This window comes from Periophthalmus magnuspinnatus, chromosome 7 (genome assembly GCF_009829125.3).
Source record: "Periophthalmus magnuspinnatus isolate fPerMag1 chromosome 7, fPerMag1.2.pri, whole genome shotgun sequence".
Classification (NCBI taxonomy): domain Eukaryota; kingdom Metazoa; phylum Chordata; class Actinopteri; order Gobiiformes; family Gobiidae; genus Periophthalmus; species Periophthalmus magnuspinnatus.
The window spans coordinates 28,569,438-28,594,285 of NC_047132.1; the positions used below are offsets into that span (position 1 = coordinate 28,569,438).

The window sequence follows — 24,848 nt, forward strand, 5'->3', positions numbered from 1 at the left end:
GAAAATACCTTGAACGGCATGTGTTTTTAATGTGACTGAGGACGTCTCTCCGCAGATTAGACCTGTAACTCGGCCTGGTTGCATCATCTGTGGAGCGTCTAAGCCAGGGGTGTCAAACTCAATTTTACCGAGGGCCACATCAGCAAAATAGGCCAGATGTAACTGTAAAACCATATAAATGTAATGTAAAATAAACATAACTGCTTTTTTTAACTTGTTACTTGACTACAAACTTTGCAAATGAGTTTAGATGTAAAAAATATGACTGTAACTGCGTATCTCCTGATAAACTGACATTTTAAGACAGCCATACGTTTTAATTTACCTTGTCGCGGGCCACATACAATGACGTGGCGGGCCGCATTTGGCCCCCGGGCCTTGAGTTTGACACATGTGGTCTAAGCAAAGCGATGACATGGAAACAAACAGGTGGCAGACTCTAGAAACGTCCCATAGTGCAGCTTTAACACTGTTTTTTTAGTCTTTTTAGCCTTAATTTGTTAAAAAAAAACATCTATAAACTGCACAGCTTTTTAACTCCACAGTACTTGACTCGTGTAGTCACTAATCTGTATCTCATTCTCCTATATCTCCTCAGCATCATGTTTTATTACACACAGCAGCCACTTTAGACTCTCTTTTTCCACTAACTCTCTTTAGGAACAATGTGCCTTTTGTGCTGCCCTGCCGTGCCATTATGTTTTTATGAAAATAAGCCGAGTGCATTGGCCTGTCGTCATCTTTTATGTGGCTTTATCATAACCCTGTATCCTCTGTGGTGCCGCCTCTGCCCCAACCCACCAAACCTGTTCAGTCAGTGGATTTACATTAAAACTCCAAAGCACTTTTTTACGAGGAGAGATTTGAACGCCATTGATCATTTTTTCGTCTTTATAGCTCGCCGTGGCCACCCCCAAAAACCCCCATCTATCAACTAGTTGGCAATGGCATTGTTTTTAATCATCCGAACCTCAAAATTATTATTATCGCTTGTGATGCGGCAATTAAAACTTCAGGTCAGAGGCACAACGAGCGGTGATCAGCAGTCGAGCTGAGAAGTTTTAATTAGACGATCAGAACCATTAATGCGCCCCAAAAAAAAAAAAAAAGGTGTGCGCTGGGAAATTACCGGCAACGTCTTAATCAGGGTTAGCGACTCCGAAGAGGAGTCAAGTGAACAGAGAGCAAAAAACAAATCATTTCCGCACCACTGGGACAAAACTCAATTAAATATGCATGCGGAAAAATGGAAATTCGTCGGCATCGGAGGCGCAGACTGCTGGAAAACGGTGGCGAAATCTCAGTGCGGGGTGAGCGACCTGCTTATTGTTATTCTCGTGTAATAAAATGAGAGAGGGGCCAGATGCCGGGGTCTGAGGGGGTCTAAGAGGGGCTGGGTGTCAGGGCGCGGGTGTCCATCAGTGGCTTTTCGCTTGACTTCTCCAGGGCCCTCGTTGCGTACGCTGCAGCTCAATGGGAAAACACACAAACATTCAGTGAGGTGTAAAGTTAGCGCAGCGATTCAGACGTCTTTAGCTGAGTTTTTATTAAATACAGTGCAGATATGTCGATGGATTTCACGTCGCAATCTCTGAAAAAAAGAAACTGAACCGGCCACAGTCATTGCAAAATAATCTAGAAACTTGCTGGCGAACTATTTCTGGGTTTCAGGCTAAATCTTGCTTCCTGATTTGAACTTTGTGAGGTTTTTTCCCAATGAAATGATACAATACTTTGATTTATATTACTTAATTGCTATGACGACATCAGACAGTTGCCATAGCTCGAAAACCGATGAACACTGTGTCTCTAGCCTAGTGGTAGAATTTGTGGCTTGAGTCTGGCGTCGTGTATCCGTCGCGTTTCAGAATGATAAAAAAATCAAGACCGTTGCCGTAGTGATTAACAATTATAAACGGAATATTACGAATACAAAATGTGGCGGATAAGGAGCCGAAACCCTTGAATAGCATCGCGCGTTTCCTTAAAAGTAAATATAAAAATGAGCAGGGTTTTTCTAGCTGGCGTTAATAAAAACATGTATTCACAAATATTCACACATTATTTCAGTTTGTGTCTCGATGACTTCTCTAAACGTCTCCCCTGAGAGTTTCCTGTGCACCGAGCAGCAGCGGCGTCGATTAATCTGCCCCAGGTTCATAAAGTTCTTACCAGGCTTTTTACATTTCACTAGCGCTGCTCCAGCCCTGGTTTACATACTGTCTACTAATCCAGGCAGCCCTGTTTGGCTTAATTAAGAGCAGATATTGCGGGGGGCTTGTCCCAGTGTCAGTCATGTCGAAAACACAGCAGGGATCTTAGAAGACGCAGTACCTGTGTTTGATTAGCTTTAAACGGCTAAATATCGACATCGCTCACACCGCGGGGAGTCTTTAAGTTTTTCTCTGGCTCTTTAACTTAAATCATACATTAGAAAAAGTTGAGACTGTTGACTTTGATTGCAGTCTTCGCACGTTCGCGCAAATAAAGCACTTCCAACAGAGTTATTAGGGTCTGAAATGAAACTTGATTGGGCACAATATTTATGCTGGATATATAGGCAATATTAAAAGTGAAGCGTTGGGTGTTGGGATGTTAAACGGAAAAACTGAAATGTGAGACTCTACTGAAACAGCTCAAAAACGACCGTAGAAGTGCTATTTGGTTCATCTTTTTTTAGACCGTTTGGACTGCTCACTAGCGCCTCGGAGTGGTCGTGTCCGGTCAGTGGATTTAAACAGGTTTTAGCTCTGTTTTTCTACCGGTGGAGGCAGGACGACAGCGCCACCTGCAGTCCGATTTCTTCAAAACAGTATCCTAGGTGTGCGAGAGTAAAAAGGCCCCCTCATCCCGGTTTAACGCCTTTTTCCAGTCGAAACTGTCAAGTATGAAAGCAAACTAAGCCTTGTTAGGAAAAAAAACAAAAAAAAACAATTAAAATAAATTAACAGAAGGTCAGATAAACCTCGTTGGATTTGGACTTGGACATTTTTGTTTTGTCGTTATGTGAAAATCTGAAAATATAAGCTATGTTCTATTGTATTGATTGATTTGATAACCAGCAACTACACGAGCCAGACACATTTGAAGCAACTATACACCAGTGATGATTAGTAGTACTTCTAGATCGTGTTAGTCCTATGAGTATTCAAATCTGGAACAGGCCTTAGACTTTAGATATTTCGAGGTAGCTTTAAAAGTGTTGGCCCAGACATCGGACTCGTGTCATCTCCCTTTGACAAGAAGCAGCATCCTAAAATAACTTTGTCTTTTTTGGAGCAAACATGAAAAAGACCTTGCCGTGGTCCAAACTTCACTTTTTGCTCTTCCCCTGCAGGTTTTGGCCTTATACAGACATTATATGGCAGTGGATAGAGCAGCCCTGCTTTGCCTCCAGTAAAACGAATGTCACGGCTAACATAAGCAGGGGAGAAGGCATTTGTTTCAGCGCTTGTGTACAAATTCAAAGTGTTTTTTTTTCTTACTTTTCTCCCCCGCATTGCTTACCGAGGTGTCTGCTCCTTTGACAATTAGCACACCGGGCTAAAACAGGCTGTGAATAATGTCCGGTGCGTGTGACAGTTGTTGTTGTTCATTCTGATATTCATTAATAAGGCAGAGATTGCTTACTGGACTCCTGGAAAGGTTTGTGTTTGGAGGTGGGGGGGGGGAGGTGGAAGAAGTCAGTCCCTCTGGGGAAAGTTGTTCTTTCATGTAGGTCCCAATAGATTTTATCTCATTGTACGCTATCATGCACACAAATGACTTGAGGTAAACAGCTTAGCGTTACCATAGCAATGCCCGTCGTAAGCAATGGTAAAAAGGAAAGCGTGTGGACAAGAAAACCCTTAGCATAAATAATACTTTCGACAGCTTCCATGAACCACTGAAGCATGGGTCTCCGTGGGGATGGCTAACGATATTTCATTTGTTTGAATAGACTTGCACCTTAACAATAGGAATAATGAGTCAAGATCATGTTAACTGAAGAAAAGAAGTTCAACTCTTTGCAAATACAGAGGCGAGAATGCTTTGATAAAAATAAAATAAAGCCAGGTGTTGTTGTTGTTAAAATATTACAGAGAACATATTAAAAAAATGGTAGAGTATGGCAATTTTTCCGTAGTTTTATATTAGATTGTTGCAGCTTTGTTCATGCAATCTGGAACGTACCATTTTACTATTAATGGGGATTTCGGCTCTTTTATGGGATTCGAATCTTTTAAGACTGCCGCTTTTACTTTTTATTCAAATGCCAATGCGAGAACTCATTTTAACAGCAAAATAATCACAGAGAGAAGCAACCAAGGGTGTTTAAAATGGTTCAAACTGAGAGCGGGAGAGTGCGTACCCTTTCAAATTACACATAATCGAAGTAAAACGTTGCATTACAGTAATAATAATATCAAAACTAACTGTTATTATGATGTCAGATATGATTTTTTTTGTGCACAAAGCTGTCACTCGTCCTGCTTGCTCCGCTTCTGTGCTGATTCTTCACGTTAAGGGATCGTTCAAAAGACCCAACGTATCGCATATCACCAACGTCTCCCATCTCACTACATTTTCCACATTGCGAAAACAGCCCAACGCCTTTACAACGTTCTATACTTGTACAATTTTGTCATCGATACACGTGTCTCGTACACTTAAAACCTGGCTTTTGTTCAACACTGTAAATAGTCCCTAAACAGATATGTAGGGGTCATTTCCTACAAGGAGCTGGGGTTTTCAATGCAAAGGAAATGGGTAGTTAAAGCATGAAATACAGAACGCCATAAACAGAAAAAGTGACCTCCTCTGCAACACCCAAATGACCTCAATCTTCCTCGTGGAAAAAAAAAAATCGTGAAAATTTATGTCTTCCACTTCCTAATAGTTTTTCCAGCTGATTTTTCTTTCCCCAAAATTGCTGTCTTCTAAACGCTGACCCTTTCACCTCATGCCTGCGATTGTCTAGCACTAAATTGTACAGTAATGCGCAACCCCCCCCCCCATCTTCAAAACGCTATAACTCCTGCATTCATTGTTTCATACAGGAAGCCAGCAGAGTAAATAGTGTAACTGAGAAAGCATGTGTGTAGGACCGGGTTCATTGTCATAGCACCGGGGCGATCAGCAAATTGTATATATCCTCTAATGATTTTGAGCTTTGCAAAAGAAAATGAAAATGCAGTTTTATGTCACGCCGCCGCTATTTACATAATGCCGGCAATGGCTCACGTATGATTGTGCGTGGCTCTTTATGGCGTAGGGGGAAATGAAGAGGAGAGGGGAGGTTATGAACAAAGCCGATTGGGTCTTTAAGATAGAAGTTAGTTACTGTTGATATCGCGCAATTCTCTACATAAAAAAGGCAAGTAGCAGGTTTGAAATCGTGGTGCTTCTACTCGAGTTTTGAAAGTTTTAATTCAACTTTTTTGGCCAGTGTTTAAACAAAAAACAACTAAACTTTGACAATGTGCAGCGTTTGACTCAACTCATCTCTCCTACTTACCACTTTACACATAATACTTTAGATTTTTACGCTGTTATTTAGATGGTTACTGTTGGTATTGCAGATGTTTTAGTCCTTAAAAGTAACTTTTACTTAACTTATATATTTGCAGTACTTTTTGCTCACTGTGCACAGTTTATGACTCAACTCATCTTTTCTACTTACCACATTGCTGCATTACCCATAATATTCTTTGGGTTTTACGTTGTTTTTCAGATACTTGGTACTGCATGTGCATTAGTTTTTAAAAGCAGCAATACTTTTACATATTTGCAGTACTTTTTTCTAACTCTGCACAGTATATGACTCAACTCGACTGTTCTACTTACACTTTACCCATAATACTTTTGATTTTTACGCTGTTATTTAGATAGTTACTGTTGGTATTGCAGATGTTTTAGTCCTTAAAAGTAACAGTACTTTTACTTAACTTATATATTTGCGGTACTTTTTACTAACTGTGCACACTTTATGACTCAAATCGTCTCTTCTACTTACCACATTGCCATATTACCCATAATGCTCCCTGGTTTTTAACTTGCTATTTCGATACTTATTCTTGGCACTTCACGCGTCTTCGTTTTTAAATGTAACAGTACTTTTACATATTTGCAGTAGTTTTTCCTAACTGAGCACAGTATCTGACTCAACGCATCTGTTCCACTCACCACATCGCTGTATTACCCATAATACTCTTTCGTTTTTACGTCGTTATTTAGATTCCCCTTGATATTTCACGTGTCTTCGTTTTTAAATGTAACAGTACTTTTATGTATCTGCAGTACTTTTTCCTCGCTCTGTACAGTCGATGACTCAACTAATCTGCCCTACTTTTAAATACCACAATGCTATACTACTCATAATTATCCTCTCTTTGGTTTTTACATCGTTATTTATACTCGATAATCATCTCTTTGTAGTTTGGAGCGTGGAAAGGCCTTGGTGGTAGTGGGGGGATATGAAGTAAAAGGTAACAGAGTGCACTTTCTGCCCTAAAAAGGCAGGGCCTGGATGAGGAATGCCACCAGCAGCTGTTCGTGCCTCATCACAGGACATGTTATAAAGATAGCCCCACTTGGGTTGAAATAATGCCACCCATTCCTGTCCCAAAGCGTGCCCTATTGTTCACACAGAGGCCGCACTGGGGAAAACGTCCCGGGACTCTGCTCTGTGTCTTCTTATGTAAAGTTTTTTTTTCCCATTTTGTACCTGTAGACGGCGTTTATGTCAGAGAACAACAGGCTCCACTCTGAATTTAAAGGGAGGTCGTCCAGAAAATAGATTGTAGTAAAACTTTATCTTTCATTTATCCAATTACAGGCGTTTTTAATCAACAAAAATACTTGGAGGTGGAGTCATTTGCTTGTCTCCATCAAGATTCCTAAGTGTTATGCTATTTAGTGGAACATTCCAGACAAAACGATAACTTCTCGATTAAGAATAGAAGGTTTTGGACTTGTAAACTTACATAGTTCCCCTTGAATCAACATAAAACCCAATTATTATGCACAACAATTTCATAACTCTGTATTTTTTTTTTTTTACTTTTTATTGCTTCATATGCGTTACTAAAATAGCCAGGCCCGTTCAAAGTGCTACTAAAAAGGTCTAAAACTAGTTTGCGTCAGTTGGGACAGTGTGCAGCCGTCTCCGTGGCAGCAGCAGAGCCTCTTGAGGTGAGAGTGAACATTTGACAGAGGCCTACAGTGGTGTGAAGGATTATGTGGCTCTGCGCTGGCTCTAGTGCAGTAGGGGGTCTGATACTTATCTGCCTGAACTCACTGTGGCTTGTTCTGCTTGTTTTCCACTACACTGACCACAGACATATGTACTGTAGTGTCTCAGCGTGGATGTGAAGAGCTCGCACAGGTTAAGAATAGCAGCAGCTGCAGCAGCCCCCATTGTGCACCTCAGATTGTTATGATAAAGGACCAATATGTACACTGCACTTAGCAGTTAAGTGTATTGTTAAATGATTGTTTCATGTGTAACGTATTTCCCTTTCCTTTTCGGTCTTGTGTCTTCCAGCTGAAAGGAGTTTATGCACTGAACCGACCTCAGGAAAACCCAAGATGGCCGCCAAAAGGAAAGGTGGCCTAAAACTCAATGCTATCTGTGCCAAGCTGAGCCGCCAGAATGCCGAGGGAGACCAGAGCGTAGCAGAGAACAGTGAGAGAGGCAGTTCCCACTATGACGATAATGAGACCAACTTCCCCGAGAGCCTGAGCTTGAGCCAGAGCCTGGAGGAGGACCAGAAGAGGCGCGAGGCCATCGAGAAGTGGGTGAACGGAGAGTACGGGGAGGAACCCCTGGGCGACTGTGACGATGAGGAGAGCTCACTCAGAGTCAGTAATGATGAGGACTGCCCCCCAGAGGGCGTGTACATGGTACAGCCCAAAGGCTGCAGCGACGACGAGGACAACGCGGAGGAGGCCGAGCCGCTCGCCGGCTCTCAGGACGACAGTTACCATGACGACAAAGACACAGAGAGCAGGCCCCCCAAAGACACCTCCTACATGCCGAGTGAAGGCCAGAGCCGGCCACAGTTCTCCTCTTCAGGTAAATGCTCTGGTCAAACCTGTCGGTGTGTCCTCTTCAATGAGTCATGTCCCATTAAAGACAGGGACTGTCAGCAAAAGGGACCAAGGTCACAGATTATTCCAAAAATAATCAAAATACATTATTAAAGTAATTACAAGATTGATTTGAGTTTGGTAAAAAGTAAAAGAGGACAGTGGTGCAGTGGAGTTTAAATGTTTAAAGTTGTTGTTAACATCTCACTGACACATACTATTCTCACGTGAAGTTCCTGGTTGCTTCATCAGTAACAGAATCCCACAGCATAAACTGTGCCGTGACATTTCTGGGAGCTCGGTGAAATGCTACCTTTCAGAGAAATGCCCTGTAGGCCTGGATTAAGGCTGTTTGTGCAGACGAATCAGCAGCATGTAAAAATGTAAAAACATGTAATGGTCCAGTTCAAGTGCAGTACTCAATAGCCCAGCGCTGACTCGAGAGCAGGTGACATATACTTAAGTGAGCCTATTATTGGAAAGAGCCTCCCCGCTGCTCCATTATGAATAGGCCCGGCACAGACCCAGGGGGACGGGGGAACTAGTCTGTGTGTGGCTACGGCGTATGAACAAATGCATAAATGGAGTAGACGTACAACATGCCTGTGTCTGTGCTCCGGCAGCAGCTGAGGGCCAGAGCAGGGCTGGTCCACGCTAAGCTTCATATTACACACGGATTACATACTGCGTCTTTGATTTTCCTCTAAGCTCACTAAAGTTAGACCCCCCGCTCCAAACTCCTCTGTTACAATGTTCAACCGAGGAGTTCAAGTGCGTCTGGAAAGCACCTTTTCTCCAATTCACTTAAACAGCAAGAAAATCTGAAGGAGTGGAGCATTTTATTTTGCAGCTGTGGAGGAAATACACCGAATTTGTCACTTGAAAAATAGTATTATAAAGGAAAGATATGTACAAAATATTCAGTACATATATTGCTGTGTATAGTGGTAATGCAAAAATCTAAAATACTTTACTAGATCCACTTTCACTTTTACCTTAACTGCATTTTTATACCTTCTCAAAACTAATCTCTATGGTTACTTTTCACCTTTGCTATCTCAATAAATACTCTTATCTCTGCACTTTCGACTATGTTTTATAAAATTCTTTAATAACTGCACTCGTGATTACGGTAACCTCTTACTTAATCATGCCATTTTCCACTGTAATAATTTCACCATTATCAAACTGATAAGACTTCTAAAGCAGAATATACTTATAGCGAACAAACTTTTAGTGCATTTTTACACTCCCCTGACCTTGGATCTCTTTCTCAGTTCCAGTCAGGACAGGCTTTGTTAAAAAATACATTGTAAAAACGCTCTCAATAATGAACGATAAAGAGGCAAACAAACAGAGGAGAGCAGCAGCGCATTGTGCAGGTGGAACCGGTTGTCGCGGTTATGTGTCACCTCAGTTTTGGATCTTTCATCTGCGCACATGTACATCACTTGTTTTGTTTTTTTGATGCCGTATCTTTTTGATTTTCTTGTATACTTTTGGCCACACACAAATGCGAATCGAGAGCAGGGGCTTCTGAGAAAAACAGGTTTCAGTCGCAGCAGCCTTTGTGGTTTTAATTAGTCATTTTGTGTTTATTTCATGAGCACTAAATATGCATCGTCTTCCGTGTTTTTTTCGACTTACTCTACTAGCGTGAATGTTTAAAGACTAGCACAAGCGCTCTTTTCTTTGTTGATTGTAACTAGGGCATCTATATTGCCATGTTTTGCCTTGACGCTCAATTAAAACTTTTTTTTTTTTCCCCCCTCTCCTCTTCTCGCCGCTGTCTTTCAAAGGCTGATGCGGAGTGCACACAATTATGCATATAAACATAGTGGCTTAATTATCTCCCACAACATCAGTGACAATGTAATTAACAAACATAGCAAGATCAATGAGAGAAAGTGCGACCTTCAAAACATTTAACTCCTCACACGGCGGCGGCGAGGAGCACGTCCCCCCATCGAGCCCCAACCCCACAACACTGCTCCTGGAACGTTTAGACAACGCAGTCGACACGGGGAGGGAAAAGTATGAAATAAAACAAGAAATAGAACAGATTTACTCAGTCCTATGTTTGATACAGATAATTTGTAGGATTGGAGTAGCAGAATTAGTATTGAAAACAACATAAAATAAGGTTCTCGAGTTTGTATAGATTGAGAGAATTCAGTAGTAGTAGTACACGCATGTAGAAAAACGATATAATCCCCAGTAGTAGGAGTAGGAGTAGTAATAGTAGTAATCCTTAAGTTAAAAGTAGGATTGTAGTAGCAGAAGTAGTAACAGTAGCAGTAGCAGCAGTATTGGACAAAACATAAAGTAAGGTTCCCACGTTTGTATAAACTGAGAGATTAGTAGTAGTAGTAGTAATGGTAGTAGTAGTAATAGCAGAAGTAGTAACAGTAGTAGTAGCAGCAGTAGCAGCAGCAGTAGTGGTAGTAGTTTTTGACAAAACATAAAATAAGGTTCCCAAGTTTGTATAAATTGAGAGAATTCGGTAGTAGTAGTAACAATAGTAAGTATTTAAGTTAAAAGTAGAATAGCAGTAGCTGAAGTAGCAACAGTAGCAGCAGAAGCAGCAGCAGCAGTAGTAGTAGTAGTAGTAGTAGTAGTAGTAGTAGTAGTGGACAAAACATAAAGTAAGGTTGCCAAGTTTGTATAAATTGAGAGAATCCGGTAGTAGAAGAAGTAGTAGTAGTAGTAGTAGTAGTAGTAGTAGTAGTAGTAGTAGTAGTAGTAGTAGTAGTAGTAGTAGTAGTAGTAGTAGTAGTAGTAGTAGTAGTAGTAGTAGTAGTAGTAGTAGTAGTAGTAGTAGTAGTAGTAGTAGTAGTAGTAGCAACAAACATCACAAGATCAATGAGAGAAAGTACGACCTTCAAAACATTTAACTCCTCAAACAGCGACGAGCACATTCCCCCATCAAGCCCCAACCCCACAACACTGCTCCTAGATCTTTGAGACAACACATTCGTCATAGCGAGAAAAAAAAAAAAAGAGTGAATTAAACCAAGCGCTGAGAGAGATTGCAGTGGATCAAACGGGCTTGACCATGACTTCCATTTGCGATTCGGGGTTCACACAGAAAGGTTATTGTTCATTTGGAGCGGTTTTCAAAGCCCCCCCTATTTACTGGCTGTTAATTAACTAAGCAAACAGGGTGGAAGTTTGAAGCGACAGCAGCGATGTGCACTTTAGTGTGTGTCAAATTAGGCCCAACCCGTGCACATCATGTCATTTATTCAAAGCAGCTCTATTAGGATACCAGCGGCCATTTAAACAAACACACTTATACTCATTTGCCCACATAAATGCAAATAGCTTTTGAAAAAGTGTTGAAATTAGTGTAGCATGAGGAGTTCATCTTGCAGCACTATAGATTTCGGTCATTATTTCTGTTTAAAATGTCTTTTCGTAGGTCAACACGTCGTTCGTCTCTCGTAATGTACTTATTTTGAGTTGTTCAATCTGGCATTAGTTAAACCGGGTTGACACGATCCTCAACTTATCGTCCAGCTTGAACTTACGCCGATTTACGTTAATCTTAATGTAAAAGTAATGCTGTAATTAAGCGTTTTTATACCTGCAAATGCGTAAACTTGTGTGTTGTAGTACTCAGTTTTGGTTTCTTAAGTAAAAGTACAAACGTAGAGGTAAAAACGCACTCAATTAAAAGTAAAAGTGTCACATGAACAAATCGACTTGAAGTACCTGTTTAAAAATGTGCTTTAAGAGTCAAAAATAAAAGTATACATTATAGTACAAGTGCGAAACGTAGTGATACTGATTAAAAATGAGACATATTTTAGTCAACAGTAATAATATGAATCAGTTCCTCAGTTTTTCTCATGAATTTTGTGTATTTATTTGTGCGTGAACTCGAAACTTTAGTCAAGATTTGACCACGAACACGGTAAAAATAACCCCTGAAATCATACGAAAAGTACTTTTTACTGTTCAGTCTTGTTCATAGATGTAGTGCGGTAGAAAGTACAGATACTGCTCTCAAAGGTAGTGAAGGAAAAGTAAAAAGCATCCTCTTTAAAACGTACAGATACCCAAAAATATACTTAACAATTTGTACTTCGTTACCTTCCACCACTGATTGTCACTGAGACAAACTGTGAGTTGGATCAGTACAGTTTTTATTATATTTTAAGAGGCAGTTCAGATTATAAAACTCTATAAAATCAACAATGAGTAAATGAACTTCCTCATAGCGTGTTGTATTGTGCTTCAAAGTGTCACCCTTCAGAATCCATTGTGCCTGTAGATTAGTCCATATATAGCTCCCAGCATGGCCCTTATCTCAGTAACACCTCTGCCTCTCAGAGCTGTGTGCGCCGACCGCCACACCGACCGCCATGTTTGGTCAGTGCCACACATATCAAGCCGCTGGTTATCGTGTCCAGCTCAGAAAATGTCCTCTAATTGCCTCAAATGCAGACAAGGCCGGTCTGTTTAGTGTAGAAACTTCAGCGTCCGGAGGTGTCCAGATAGGAGCCACTTCTGTGCGGGTTTGATATCAGTGAAACGGAGGAAGTCAAACGGGCGAGTCGGGACAACTTTGTGATTGAGAGAGGAACTTTTTATAATTGCGCTATAGCATAGACTCGGTATATAAATGGACATAGCTAACGCGCTAGCCGTCGCGTTCCAAATAAGAAGTGAGCATTGGCGCGCTCAACTCTGGCTCCAATTCACTTTACATTGAAAAATTATCACCTCTCTCTCTGTAACTGCTGCAGTGAGCTTCGTCATTTTGCTTTTAAAATGATTCATATTAACCCGATCTACATGATCCTGGTGTTTTTATTTCACTATTTTGTCCGTGAATCAAGATATAAACATTAATAACAGAGGTCACGCCCGCTAACGTTACCAAAAGGTTTGATTGACAGCGTCGCTAAACACCCGCGCTCAGCTAAACCAGCGTTGCGGGCGTAAAAGGGGCGTTACCTTCAACAGCCTCGCTCCGGATTGGCTCTTTGGTTGCTATGATACTACTAGAATAATCCTATAACTGCTACAGCCTCGATGATCTTTGCTCTATAGTCAGAATCTAGATATAATATAGAATGAGTGAAAGTTTAGCATATACCGTCTTAAAATCTGCATTGTTTGGCATTAGGACAGGCATGCCCAAACTGTGGCCCGGGGGCGAAATGTGGCCCTCAGACGAATTTTTCTCGGTCCTTAAGCTTCCAGGTGAATTGGCTTTTTACTTTTTACTGTACATTTCTGAAAATCTACTTTAACAAGCCCATATCAAATATTTAATGCGTCTCATTGAGGATGTAAACGTGAATAAAGGTCTTGTGGTTCAGTCTAACTTGTAATAATAACGCAGATTTGAAGTATTCACTGTATTCGCGATCAGTCTATGGCCCTCAATTCGAGACACAAACTCAGCGTCTATTAACTACAGCTTTTTTTGGACCTAATTCAACTAAAGTGTCACCTAAAATTAAAAAATACTACATTTCCTGTATTGGCATTTTTCTAATCTGCTCCTACTTCAAACTGTATTTTTACGGTTACTGCAAAATCGCATCAATCATAGCAGTAAAACACAGCCTCATACATATATATTGCTATTAAACATATTTAGTTTGAAGCCAAAGTCTCCTCCAGCGCTCCTCTGTACACTCCGCCACCTGGAGTCACATGATAGTATTAACGCGCCGCAGATAAGGGCTGAGTACAGACCTCATTTACACAGTGTTTTGTAAAGGTTATCTGTGGTCGCCCCAGTCATAATCCTTTCACGTCCAATCATCGGGCTTTCAGTGATAGCATGACACTGATGAGACTCGAGCTCGTTTTGAGGAGAGCGCGATAAAATTACACGCAGCAAATACAATGTGAATGGCTATATCTGTTCTTGCATGAAAGAAAGCACCCGTGTATTTTGTGTCACAATTACCACTTTGCTCTCGACATCAGAAATAATCTCTGGTGTTACGGTAAAATCATGCTCTTATTGTAAGATTGGGCTCAAGAGTGAGATAAATACATATGCCACTTCTGCTGCGTTTTTTTCTGTAGACATCAATGCATAAGAAGCTAGTAGTAGTAGTAGTAGTAGTTAGAGTTGCATTGTGGTAAGTAGTTATAATTGTAATTGAAACCACAGAGCACTAGTGTTATGTAGTAATGAAGTACTTATAATTGTAGTTGTAACCATAGTGCCCTGGCGTTATGTAGTAATGAATAGCTCTAAGGTTATTTATTTTTTTCTTCTCATAAAAGTACTTGCAAATGGGGAGTATTCTGATGCGAACTACTTTTAAATCAAACTTTTTTTTTTGGAAATATCAGTATCCATAAATGAGTAGTACTGCTGCAGTAGTATTCAGTAAGCTAGAGGTAATGAATAGTACAAATTTCCAAGTAAAGAGGAGGTGTTTTTGATGTTCTAGGTATGCTCGATACTAGTACTACTTAGAAGTACTGGTGGTGACTATGTCCTAATCTCAAATAAAAAACAACAGCTAAATTATCCTGTTGATAACATTGTATAATTATTGTATTTGCTATAGTACTACAATAATAAAAGTATTTTAAAGGGCCCCGTATTATGCTATATTTTAATGCTAATGCTAATGCTAATGTTGTTTCTTCATCACAAACACACCTGGAGTTATGTTTTGTTTCACTCACACACGTTTAACACACAAACTCTGCATCTTTAAACAGATTTTTCTTAAACAGAAAACGCTCTGTTCCACCTTGTGATGTCATCATGTGGTAATCCAGGAAGCGCTCCACTGTGTTTTTAAACTCCACACACCTTCACTAGAGTCTTTTGGATCACTTCAGCCACAGAATTCCCCAAATGTCTAATGAACGAAACGTAGCTGATGACATGAAAACTACCACTTCATGACATCACGAGGTGGAACGGAGCATTTTGAGCTTTGGAGATGTAACACACGCGACTCAAACATGTGTGAATGAAAGTAAACGCAACTCTAGGTATGTTTTTGAGGTGGTAACAACATTCAGAAGAGCGTGTAATATAGGACCTTTATGAGTTTTTTCTCCGCCGTCTGTATTAAACAACATTGGCCAATAGAATGTTGTGATGTCATCTGAAACCGCGCTATACGATACAGCTCGACCTCACATGGCCTTATAAATACAGTAACAGTACGTACCAGCGGAGGGGGCGCGTACATCAACACATTCATCATATCTGCAGAAAGGTATATCTGAAGAAACATTTTATACATCCAGATCTGGTTTCATGGCTGAAGTTTACAAATCCCAAACATGAAAAACATGAACTGTTACCAATGGATGCAAGAAATATGATAGTTTTACTCAATCACATATTTGATACAGATACTTAATGCAGGAAATATTTGGTTTGAATTCTATTTTTGTACTTAAGTTTAAAGCAGGATAGTCGTAGCAAAAGGAGTAGCAGTTGCAGCAGTAGTAGTACTAGTAGTAGTACTCAATGTTCAAGTAAATTGTAAAGTAAATTGAAAGAATTTAGTTGTATTAGTAGTAGTAGTAGTAGTAGTAGTAGTAGTAGCAGTAGTAGTAGCAGTAGTAGTAGCAGTAGTAGTAGCAGTAGTAGTAGCAGTAGTAGTAGCAGTAGTAGTAGTAGTAGTAGTAGTAGTAGTAGCAATACTCAATGTTCAAGTAAATTGTAAAGTAAATTGAAAGAATTTAGTTGTATTAGTAGTAGTAGTAGTAGTAGTAGTAGTAGTAGTAGTAGTAGTAGTAGTAGCAGTAGTAGTAGCAGTAGTAGTAGTAGTAGTAGTAGTAGCAATACTCAATGTTCAAGTAAATTGTAAAGTAAATTGAAAGAATTTAGTTGTATTAGTAGAAGAAGTAGTAGTAGTAGTAGTAGTAGTAGTAGTAGTAGTAGTAGTAGTAGTAGTAGCAGTAGTAGTAGCAGTAGTAGTAGCAGTAGTAGTAGCAGTAGTAGTAGTAGTAGTAGTAGTAGTAGTAGTAGTAGTAGTAGCAGTAATAGTAGTAGCAGTACTCAATGATCAAGTAAATTGTAAATTAAATTGTAAAGTAAATTGAAAGAATTCAGTGGTATTAGAAGTAGTAGTAAGAATAGAAGTAGCAGTAGCAGTAGTAGTAGTAGCAGTGATCAAGTATTACTTTTTTGAGTTACACATGTAAAAACAAAATACAATTTACTCATTAAACACAACATACAATGGGGTTAAATGTGCCATTCCCAAGCCTGTATAAATTGAAAAAATTCAGTAGTAGTAGTAATAGTAGTAGTAGTAGTAATAGTAGTGATAGTAGTAATAAAATTGCATCACTTTTAGATTTAGCAGCAGTATATCTGTTTTTCCCATTCAAATTCTACACTCTTTTTTCAGTTTTCATATATATTTTTTGTACCTTTCTTTACTTTTACCCAGTGATTAAAAAAAGTACTTCTCTCCCGTGTATTTGTTACCATGAAGACAACAGTGGTGTGAAGTGAACTGGATCCCTCACTTAGGACGGAGGCCAGCGGCGGCGTGTCAGCCTGTGGTTAGGGTACATGTGAAAACACCGTAGATCTGCTCAAGCGATCGGCTGCAAACATGGCGGTATTTCCTCTCAAATCCCTCATCTACTTCTCCTACATTTTTCATGCCCTTTCGATCCACCTTCTCCTCTTTCATACTGATCTGTCGCTCACGGGAGCCACCCTCCACAACACGGCCAGTGGAAATTTGGGGATTATTTTACACGCTGCGCTGGAGATGTGAAAAGCCGGGGCCAGAGAGACTGATTTAGCAAGAAATTTGAGACAAGAGAAGAAATATTTGTGTATTAATTACGCCGGCGGTAGGTGGGTTTACCTCTGGGCAGATCGTGTGTACTCTGCTGATGAGGAACGCAATAAAGCAAAATGCGAGAAAATAAGTGAAGTGATTGTGCCATGAATTAATTAAGATTTTAACTTGGGTTTATTTTTTGAAAGCCTTGACTCTCCATGTCTCACACACTCAGAAATCTCAATGTCTTTTCCCTTTTACTCAATGGAGCCTTGCAATAACCTGCGACTTAATGGGCCAGAATTAATCTCAACATAATGCAATTAAACTATACATTGACGGCCACACTCCAGCTGCGTCCTTGAGGAAGTCGTCCCTGTGTGGACTTGTCTAATGTACAGAGGAGGTTCCTATAGATTTTGGTTAGTTGCAGATTGAGCCGCTGTGTCACATGGTGCAGAACAGGAAGAGTGCAGAGTCACTGTGCACTTGTCAAAGCAGCAGATTTGTCGAATTTGGGCTTGTTCTACTTTCTGTGTCGAGTGGTGTAAATGTGTTTATTGAGTTAACTAACTTTGCCTAATGAGTTCATCTGTAACTTGAAATGACAAACAAAAACTAAGTGTGTGTGACATTTGTTGAGCAGGCATCAGTCAAAGTGACATAACAAAGTCATTCATAAAACTGATGGAGTGACCTCCAGTCAATGTGTTGTTTGTCATTATTTTGATCAATTGGTGTAATTATTCATGCAATGGACAATCTTTAAAGTGAAGATTTGAAATGAAATGAAATTGTAGCGATCCTAATGTCAGTTTCCTCTTTTGTTCAGGAGAGACCGCGGCCCTGCAAGACTATGCAGCCAACACCATGAATGAGTTTCTGGGAATGTTTGGTTACGATGACCAGCAGGTAAGGGATGAGCTGACCAAGAAGATCAGCTTTGAGAAGCTCAAAGCGTCTACCTCAGACCCCTCGTCCCTCAGCAGCGAGGAGGCCTCCCGCCGCGCTCGCTTCTCCAAGTACGAAGAGTACATCCGTAAGCTGAAAGCTGGAGAGAGCCCCTGGCCCCTGCACGCTTCCCCTCCCAAACCAGATGACCTCAACACAAAGATGGCCCAAGACAAGAGCGCCCTGCTGCAGGGCTCCGGTCTGCCAGGAGCAGAGGCACAGATCTTCCCTTCAAGTCTGGACCACAAGCCCCGAGGAGGACCCCAGGCCTCACAGCCCCCCGCGCCCTCACTGCACATGTCCAACATGGCGTCACGATCCTCCAAATATGACTTCTTTATCCAGAAGCTGAAGAGGGGCGAGAGTCTGCAGCCGCAGAATGGTAACGCCTACAAGCGTCCCTCCAAGTACGATCTGGAGAACGTCAAGTATCTTCAGCTGTTCAAACCCGGGGACGGAAACCCCGACATGGGCGGAGCCATCGCCTTCAAGACTGTCAAAGGGGGGCGCTCCTCCAAATACGACATCAGAACAATACAGAAGCTGATGCCCGGAAACCCCGAGGCCTCGCTCATGCCCAACGTCCTGGCCTCTGTCCCAGGGAACCCGGGCACACCGGGGGTCCCCACTGCAGGGGCCGCAGGGGCCATCGCCCCCGGCCTCACCATGGACCAGAGCGGACACCTCAGCTTCAGCACCGCCGAGTACCTCAAGTCCAGCTTCTCCAAGACTGACTCCATCACCTCCGGAACTGTGTCCTCTGTCAAGTAAGTCACGGCTGGGTTTTTCTACTGGGAAAAGCAAAGCAAAAGTTAACTTTTTTATACAATGAAAACAAATCTCTTAAACTAAATTAATTTAAAACCTTTCATGATCGATCATTGGCTAGACAGTGTCCTTCACGGTCTCTCAGAGAAACACTAATGTACAGCCTGCATCCACTTAACTGCTCCTGTGACTCCTCAGTCTAACACACAGGTAATTGCAGCTCCGCTGCAGCCAATAAGAATGTAGTGTGAAATAGCGCATAGCGCCCAATAGATCCACGACATGATGAGTTGCGAAGGCACATGAAGTGTTTACTCGCTGTAGTACTCCGTGGAGACTGATTTAGCACAGTCATCGCAAAGTGACTGACTTCTTGGTTTGGCTGGGGTCTAACAACTCTCCCGTAATTACTTTGGAGCCATGACTAACCTGGCACCAGCCGCAGGGGGCTGAGTGTTCTTTAAAACAAGTGGGCAGAGCTTTGGGGACATGGTCCAGTGGACTGGAGCTGCTACAGTGTCCTTGTCCTCTCTCAGTCAGGACAGCCCCAGCCTGTTGTGCCCTGGCAGGGTGGTCAGGGCGGGCAGCGCAGCCACTGTAAGCAGTGTTGCCAGGTTGGCTGCTGCAGCGCTGCTTGGCTAACACTGAGCTGCCTGCACAGTGACGAGGGGCTGCTGAGGAGAGTCTGGCAGCCTGCCTCCCTCAGGGCAAGATTAACCTCGGGTCATCCCCCGTGTGGAGCGGCTCTCACTGAGCTAAATGCCACTGCTGTGAAGAGCCAAGCACAACCAATACTGTGTAATCACACTTATTATATACACAGTGAAAAGAATGAGAAGCATACTACTGCTGTGGTCTCTTTAACATGTGAACATTCATTTAAAATGAATTAAAGGTAAACTTCCTTTGTGACAGCCGGGTTTGGCCTCTTTTGGCTGTAGTCTTGCCTGTGCTTTTTGTTTGAGACTGATTGGAGACAACTTGACATCAGCATTAGAGCCAAGGCCCTCGGGGACGATCAGAAAAGACCTTTTCAGAGCTTTTCTTCCCATCCCCATTATAGCGTTTTGCATACAAGCACTCACCAAAATACCCCATAAAAGATTAATGTCCCTTTGCTCCAGCATTTTGCCTTTCATTGGTCGGGAGCCCATGCATCAAAGTGCACGGCTTCCCTCCCTGATTCATAAGCCACATGAAAACGCGGTTATGCCACAAGAAAATGCATATTGATAGTGCAAAGTTTGGGAGCGGCTGTAAGTAAATATTGTGTCAGTTTGTTTTTATTAACAACAGGCAGGCCCACCTAACCATTAATCCTGTCTCTTTTGTGTTTGCTGTTGCATTAGGAATGGCCTGCCACCAGATAAACCTACCGGCGACGATGTCAACGTCTACCAGAAATATATTGCCAGGTATGCAAATCCCTCACCGAGCCTCCCTCTGCTGTAAAAAATATGTCCAAAACGCAGACAAACACTCTCTCAGCCCCCGCTATGCTCTGTTTTATTCACTCATATAACTCGACTTCTACGACAATGTTGAACGCACAGTAAATTAATTAAGAAAGAGTCAAATTTATGTGCTATGCTGAAGTAGAGGGGTGTAATGAAAGAGAAATTGCTTAATGGGAACTTACTGTAACGGGCAGAGCGAACATTATTCTGTGACATTAGCGGCGACTGAAAAACCAAGGATATGAACTGAGGCTATGGCCGCTTTATACGGAGGCTAACTGATCTAAAGGGGAGTCATTCACACCAATAGAGAGCCGTGCCTTTGAATGGGCCGAGAACAATGTGGCCGTCCTCAATTCATTCACTATAAAGGTGATTATCGCTTGTTTGTTTATTCTGTCTCTAAAAAGGAAAGAAAAAGCGCATTTGAAAAGTGGCGTTAACGATTACTTCTCCAAGCCATAACATGAAGGGCACAAATCAAAGCGCTGGCACTGACAGACACACACGTACGCACATCCTCTCCTCTCTCCACGCACACACAGAGCAGCAGCCTTCCTTGGACTGATTACATTTTGCAAGAAGATTTAATTAAGGAATTTTTAATGAGGCTTCTGCTGGCAGTGCCAAGAACTGTTTTGATATTTGCGCTGCATAATGCATAAAATTTGTCTAAACATCTCGGCGGTTGATGCACAGGGAGGCTGCAGATAAGCCCAGATACAGTTTCAATTTCCGTGTTGAGGTTGAGGAAAAAAGACGAGAGAAGGAGGGTTGCGAAAATGGGATAGGAGGGTACATAAAAAGGGTAAATGTTGCAAAGGGATTGTCGGGCTAATGGGTGATTTTGCAAAACAAGCTTCCGCAAAAAACGCTGCTTTCTTCTGCTGCTGGAGTTTGACGGTATAAAAAGATTCATTGGCGTCTGTGTCATACTTTTTAAATGCTTTCATGCACACACTTTGATCCGTGTATCCGTATTGTAACCAGAGATGCGCTGCAATCTGTGTGTGTCGTGGTGGCTATATTAATATTTAATCTGCTGCTGAATAGTGGCGTGCCCATTAGGCCCCCTGATGCGGCAAGAGGGAATTGTCCACAGGCAAAGTGATACAGCTGGGCAATGAGCAGTAAGGGAGGGGGCAGCGTCTCAGGGGACAGGGGGCTTTGTACGCCTAAGTGTATATGGGACATGTAGGGTAAATATATGTACTCGGTTTTCTGTTCTGCGAGGTGGAAGAGGTGTTACTGCAAAATAATACATCCGAATGAAGTATAAGTAATTTCCAAAAAAGTAAAACATATACTAGCTAATGTGATTTTGTTTTTTAGGTGACTGTATGTAAAATAAATAAATAAATAAAAAGCATAAAAAAAGGACAATTCTGCACATTGCAAATATAATGATAGTCGTAATTTTTAAACCAAATTGAAAAGTAAATAAAAATGTGTTTTGTATATAGAAAAATGCACAGAAATATGCTCTTTTTATTTATTTATTTATTTTTTTACTTTATTAATCTACAAAGAAAATTCAATGTTGTTACCTGCAGGATCAAAATACATAGTGGATGATTTTTTTTCTTTTTTTTTAATAGGGACAACAAACACAAATTAGCAATTCAGTAATCTCAGGCAGGTATCACAGTGTTTATATTTTATTTATGTATTTATTTATTTTTTACTTTATTAATCTCCAAAGAAAATTCAGTGTTCTTATCTGGGGGTTTTTTTCGTTTTTTTTCTTTCTTTTCTTTTCTTTCTTTTTTTTTTTTTTTTTTTTTTTTTTTTTTTTGAATAGGAACAATAAACACAGATTAACAATTCCATAATCTCATGCAGGTTTCGCAGTGTTTATATTTGAATTCACAACACAAAACACAAGTCGTCACCTCCTTATCCTATGTCCTTTGACACAAAACAAACTTCAAGTCTCTACATAAGCAACAAACAAAAAAAAGTGATCTGTAAATGTTGTTCGGAGATAATCCTAACAAGGCAAAAACATTAAAAAAAACTTGCTCTCCCTTCTCCCTCCTCCACCTCCCTCCACCCTCCCTCTCATGCACTACAGACGGAGCTCTTGGCAGCAGAAGAGCAAATGTTTATTTGTGTGTTTTTTGCTCGTAATTGGAGGATTTTAAGAGTCATCATCATCAGGCTTATTATCGCGCTGTGAAAGTGCTGTACTGTAGCAAAAAAAAAAAAAAAAGCGAAGCCGGGTTTTTCTTTTTACTAGAAACCGACTGAAATGCAGACATATAAGTGGAATGAGCTGAAGCGATGTGATGTCTTTCTGTGGTTAACCTGCCCTCGTTTAACAAGGTTTTTCACGGCTCGGTAAAAGAAATACAAGGTTCCCCGTCCCTCTTTGAGCGCGTGGAGGGAAAAGGTTTCACAGTATTAAGTGTCTCTTTGGAAGTAAATGCAGCTAATTTGAGTGGAATTGGTGTGACAGACTCGTAAATTGTGGCGGTGGCGGTGGTGCGGGAGTCTGAACGGGGGAAACGGGTGGGGTAGGGGGCTTTGTGAAGGTGAGCGAAGAACAAAAGGTAGTGAAATATATCGTAACATTAATCCTGTTTATGTTTATGTTGTATTTGGGTGCTGTTTTTCAGGTTTTCAGGCAGTCAGCATTGCGGCCACGTGCACTGTGCCTATCAGTACAGGGAGCACTACCACTGCATGGACCCAGAGTGTAACTACCAGGTGAGCGTGAGTACTTTATAATTTTTGAGCACCGCCCAAATACACATTTAATATTATGGAAAAAGATTGCTATTTATGCTGTTTGGAAGTGTTTCGTAACTTATAATTGTGTGGCAGAAAGCAACTAATTATGGAATGTTGAATATGTATTTTATTTTCATTTCGTGTGTTTTGTGTTTCTTTAAAATACAACCCCCCCGTTTTGTTCAAATTGCACAACTAGAGGTATTTTTCCATGGTTTAGAGCAGTTAAATATGGGGTGTTATTTGATTATTTCGTTGCACAACAAGAAAGTGTGAGATAAACAGTTTTTCAGATTTTAGATTCATTTTATTGTAATTTGAAGGTCTTATATTACGCAAAGTTGACTCTTGTGAGCTTTAAACCACGTTATAATGTTGTTATATCCTCAAAAACATATCTGGAATTGTGTTTTCTTTCATTCACACATGTTTCAGTAAATCTCCAAAGCTCAAAACGCTCTGTCCCACCTTGTGATGTCATAAAGTGGTCGTTTTCAAGAAGTTAACAGCTACTTTTTAGCTTTTGCTTAGTACAGTTTGACAATTCCCCAGCTGAAATTATCTAAATGATTCTAATGAAGCTGTTTGAAGTTTAAAAACACAGCGGAGCACTTCCTGTATCACCACATGATGACATCACAACGTGGAACAGAGCGTTTTGAGAGCGTTTGAGAGAATAACTCCGCCAAAATACGCCGGGTTTGCGTGTTAAACATATGAGAATGAAAGAAAACACAACTCCGGAAACAAGATTATAACACAGATCAGAAAATAGCGCAGTATGGGGCTTTAATACTTACATAAGACCAACATCCAGTTCTGCAGTACAACTTATCAACAAATATAAAACACAAGTGCAAAGTTCCTAGCTATTTTTTAAAAGTTTATCAGGGAGGACGTTTGAAAGCAAGGAAGGAAAACAAATTAACCAACTTCTATTGTCAAGCAAAAATGTCTCCTCTTATGATGTTACGGTTCATGAGGGTCAGGTGAGGTTTAGCTGAGGACAGAGTAAAAGGATGTGGCCATCGGTGCAGTATATACAAACACAAAAGTGCGTCATCTCGTCAGTAGTCGTTACACAGCGACCTGAAGTTTGTTTGCCTTTGAGGTGCTGAGTAAGCTGAGGGCAGGTCTCACTCACTGCAACACCCCGAGCTCACGGTGACAGTTGGCCTATCATTAGAAAGGGTTAATTGTAAATACAGCTCCTTCTCATCTATATCTGAAGACATCTGCTGTGCCTTTAATCCCCTCTCACATTATTAATCTTGTCCCGATGCCAGCGCTAGTCATGTATATGTAAGCGCCACAAAGCAGATGAGAATACTCCTGTTTGCCGTAGCATATGGCTGGAGAGAGTTAGTCAAACACGGCTAGATTTGTTCAAAGACAACAAAAATCCATGCTCGTTCTCCCGTTTGTTTTCCTTTCCTTTTTTCCTCCCAGTTTTCTGAATGAAGCCGTCTTCAGATGTAATCTCCAGTGTCTGCTCCCGATCAGTGAAAGATTAGCGCTCGATAAATATTGTTTATGTGCCCAAAGCATTACGGATCGCGGCTCACTTCACAGTCTGATGAGGAGACACGTTCTTGGAGGGATACAAAGGAAAAACCATCTCGTGTCATTATTTAGAGCGTTAGTTCAGGTTATCAGGGCGATTTACACGGTCAGGCCGCCGCATTTCTCTGCAGAGGAGGTGTTGGATATGCATTAGGAGTCAGACGTGAAAGGCAGAAGCGGAAAGGAGTACTCAAGTAGAAGTATTGTTACTGCAAAAATAATCGTAAAATAAGTAGCACTGCGTAAAAAAAAAGACCTTTTTCATTCGTGCTGCAAACTAATTGGCCAAAAAATAAAAGTAGAAAGTACAAAATGAATCAACAACTACTATTTTGTTACTGCTTTGTCTGAAATGTTCCCCACTATGGCATTAAATCTATCTATATATTTACCAAAAGGTGTTTTTATTGCTCAAAAATACCTTAAATATTACGCATTTATACTATCAGCGAGCTCGCCTCTCTACAGATCTGAGCTGTATCTTGACCTTATAGCATCACCTCCAAGCGGTAACATCTCCACGGAGATGGTAGCGGACCATCCACTCGAAAAGCCCCATAGT

General features: G+C 41.0%; 1 protein-coding gene across 4 annotated transcripts in view; it reads left to right on the top strand.

Annotated features, from left to right (window-relative positions):
* casz1 (castor zinc finger 1) overlaps positions 1-24,848 on the top strand; it is a 348,939-nt gene that overhangs the window by 300,088 nt on the left and 24,003 nt on the right. For 2 of the 4 annotated variants that reach the window (XM_033969410.2, XM_033969412.2), the window contains 4 exons: positions 7,526-8,056; positions 17,647-18,532; positions 19,883-19,948; positions 22,609-22,705. In XM_033969410.2, coding sequence (XP_033825301.1) covers positions 7,526-8,056; positions 17,647-18,532; positions 19,883-19,948; positions 22,609-22,705 — 1,580 coding nt within the window. The remainder of the gene's footprint in view (positions 1-7,525; positions 8,057-17,646; positions 18,533-19,882; positions 19,949-22,608; positions 22,706-24,848) is intronic. The other 2 variants (XM_033969411.2, XM_033969413.2) reach the window with 1 other exon arrangement.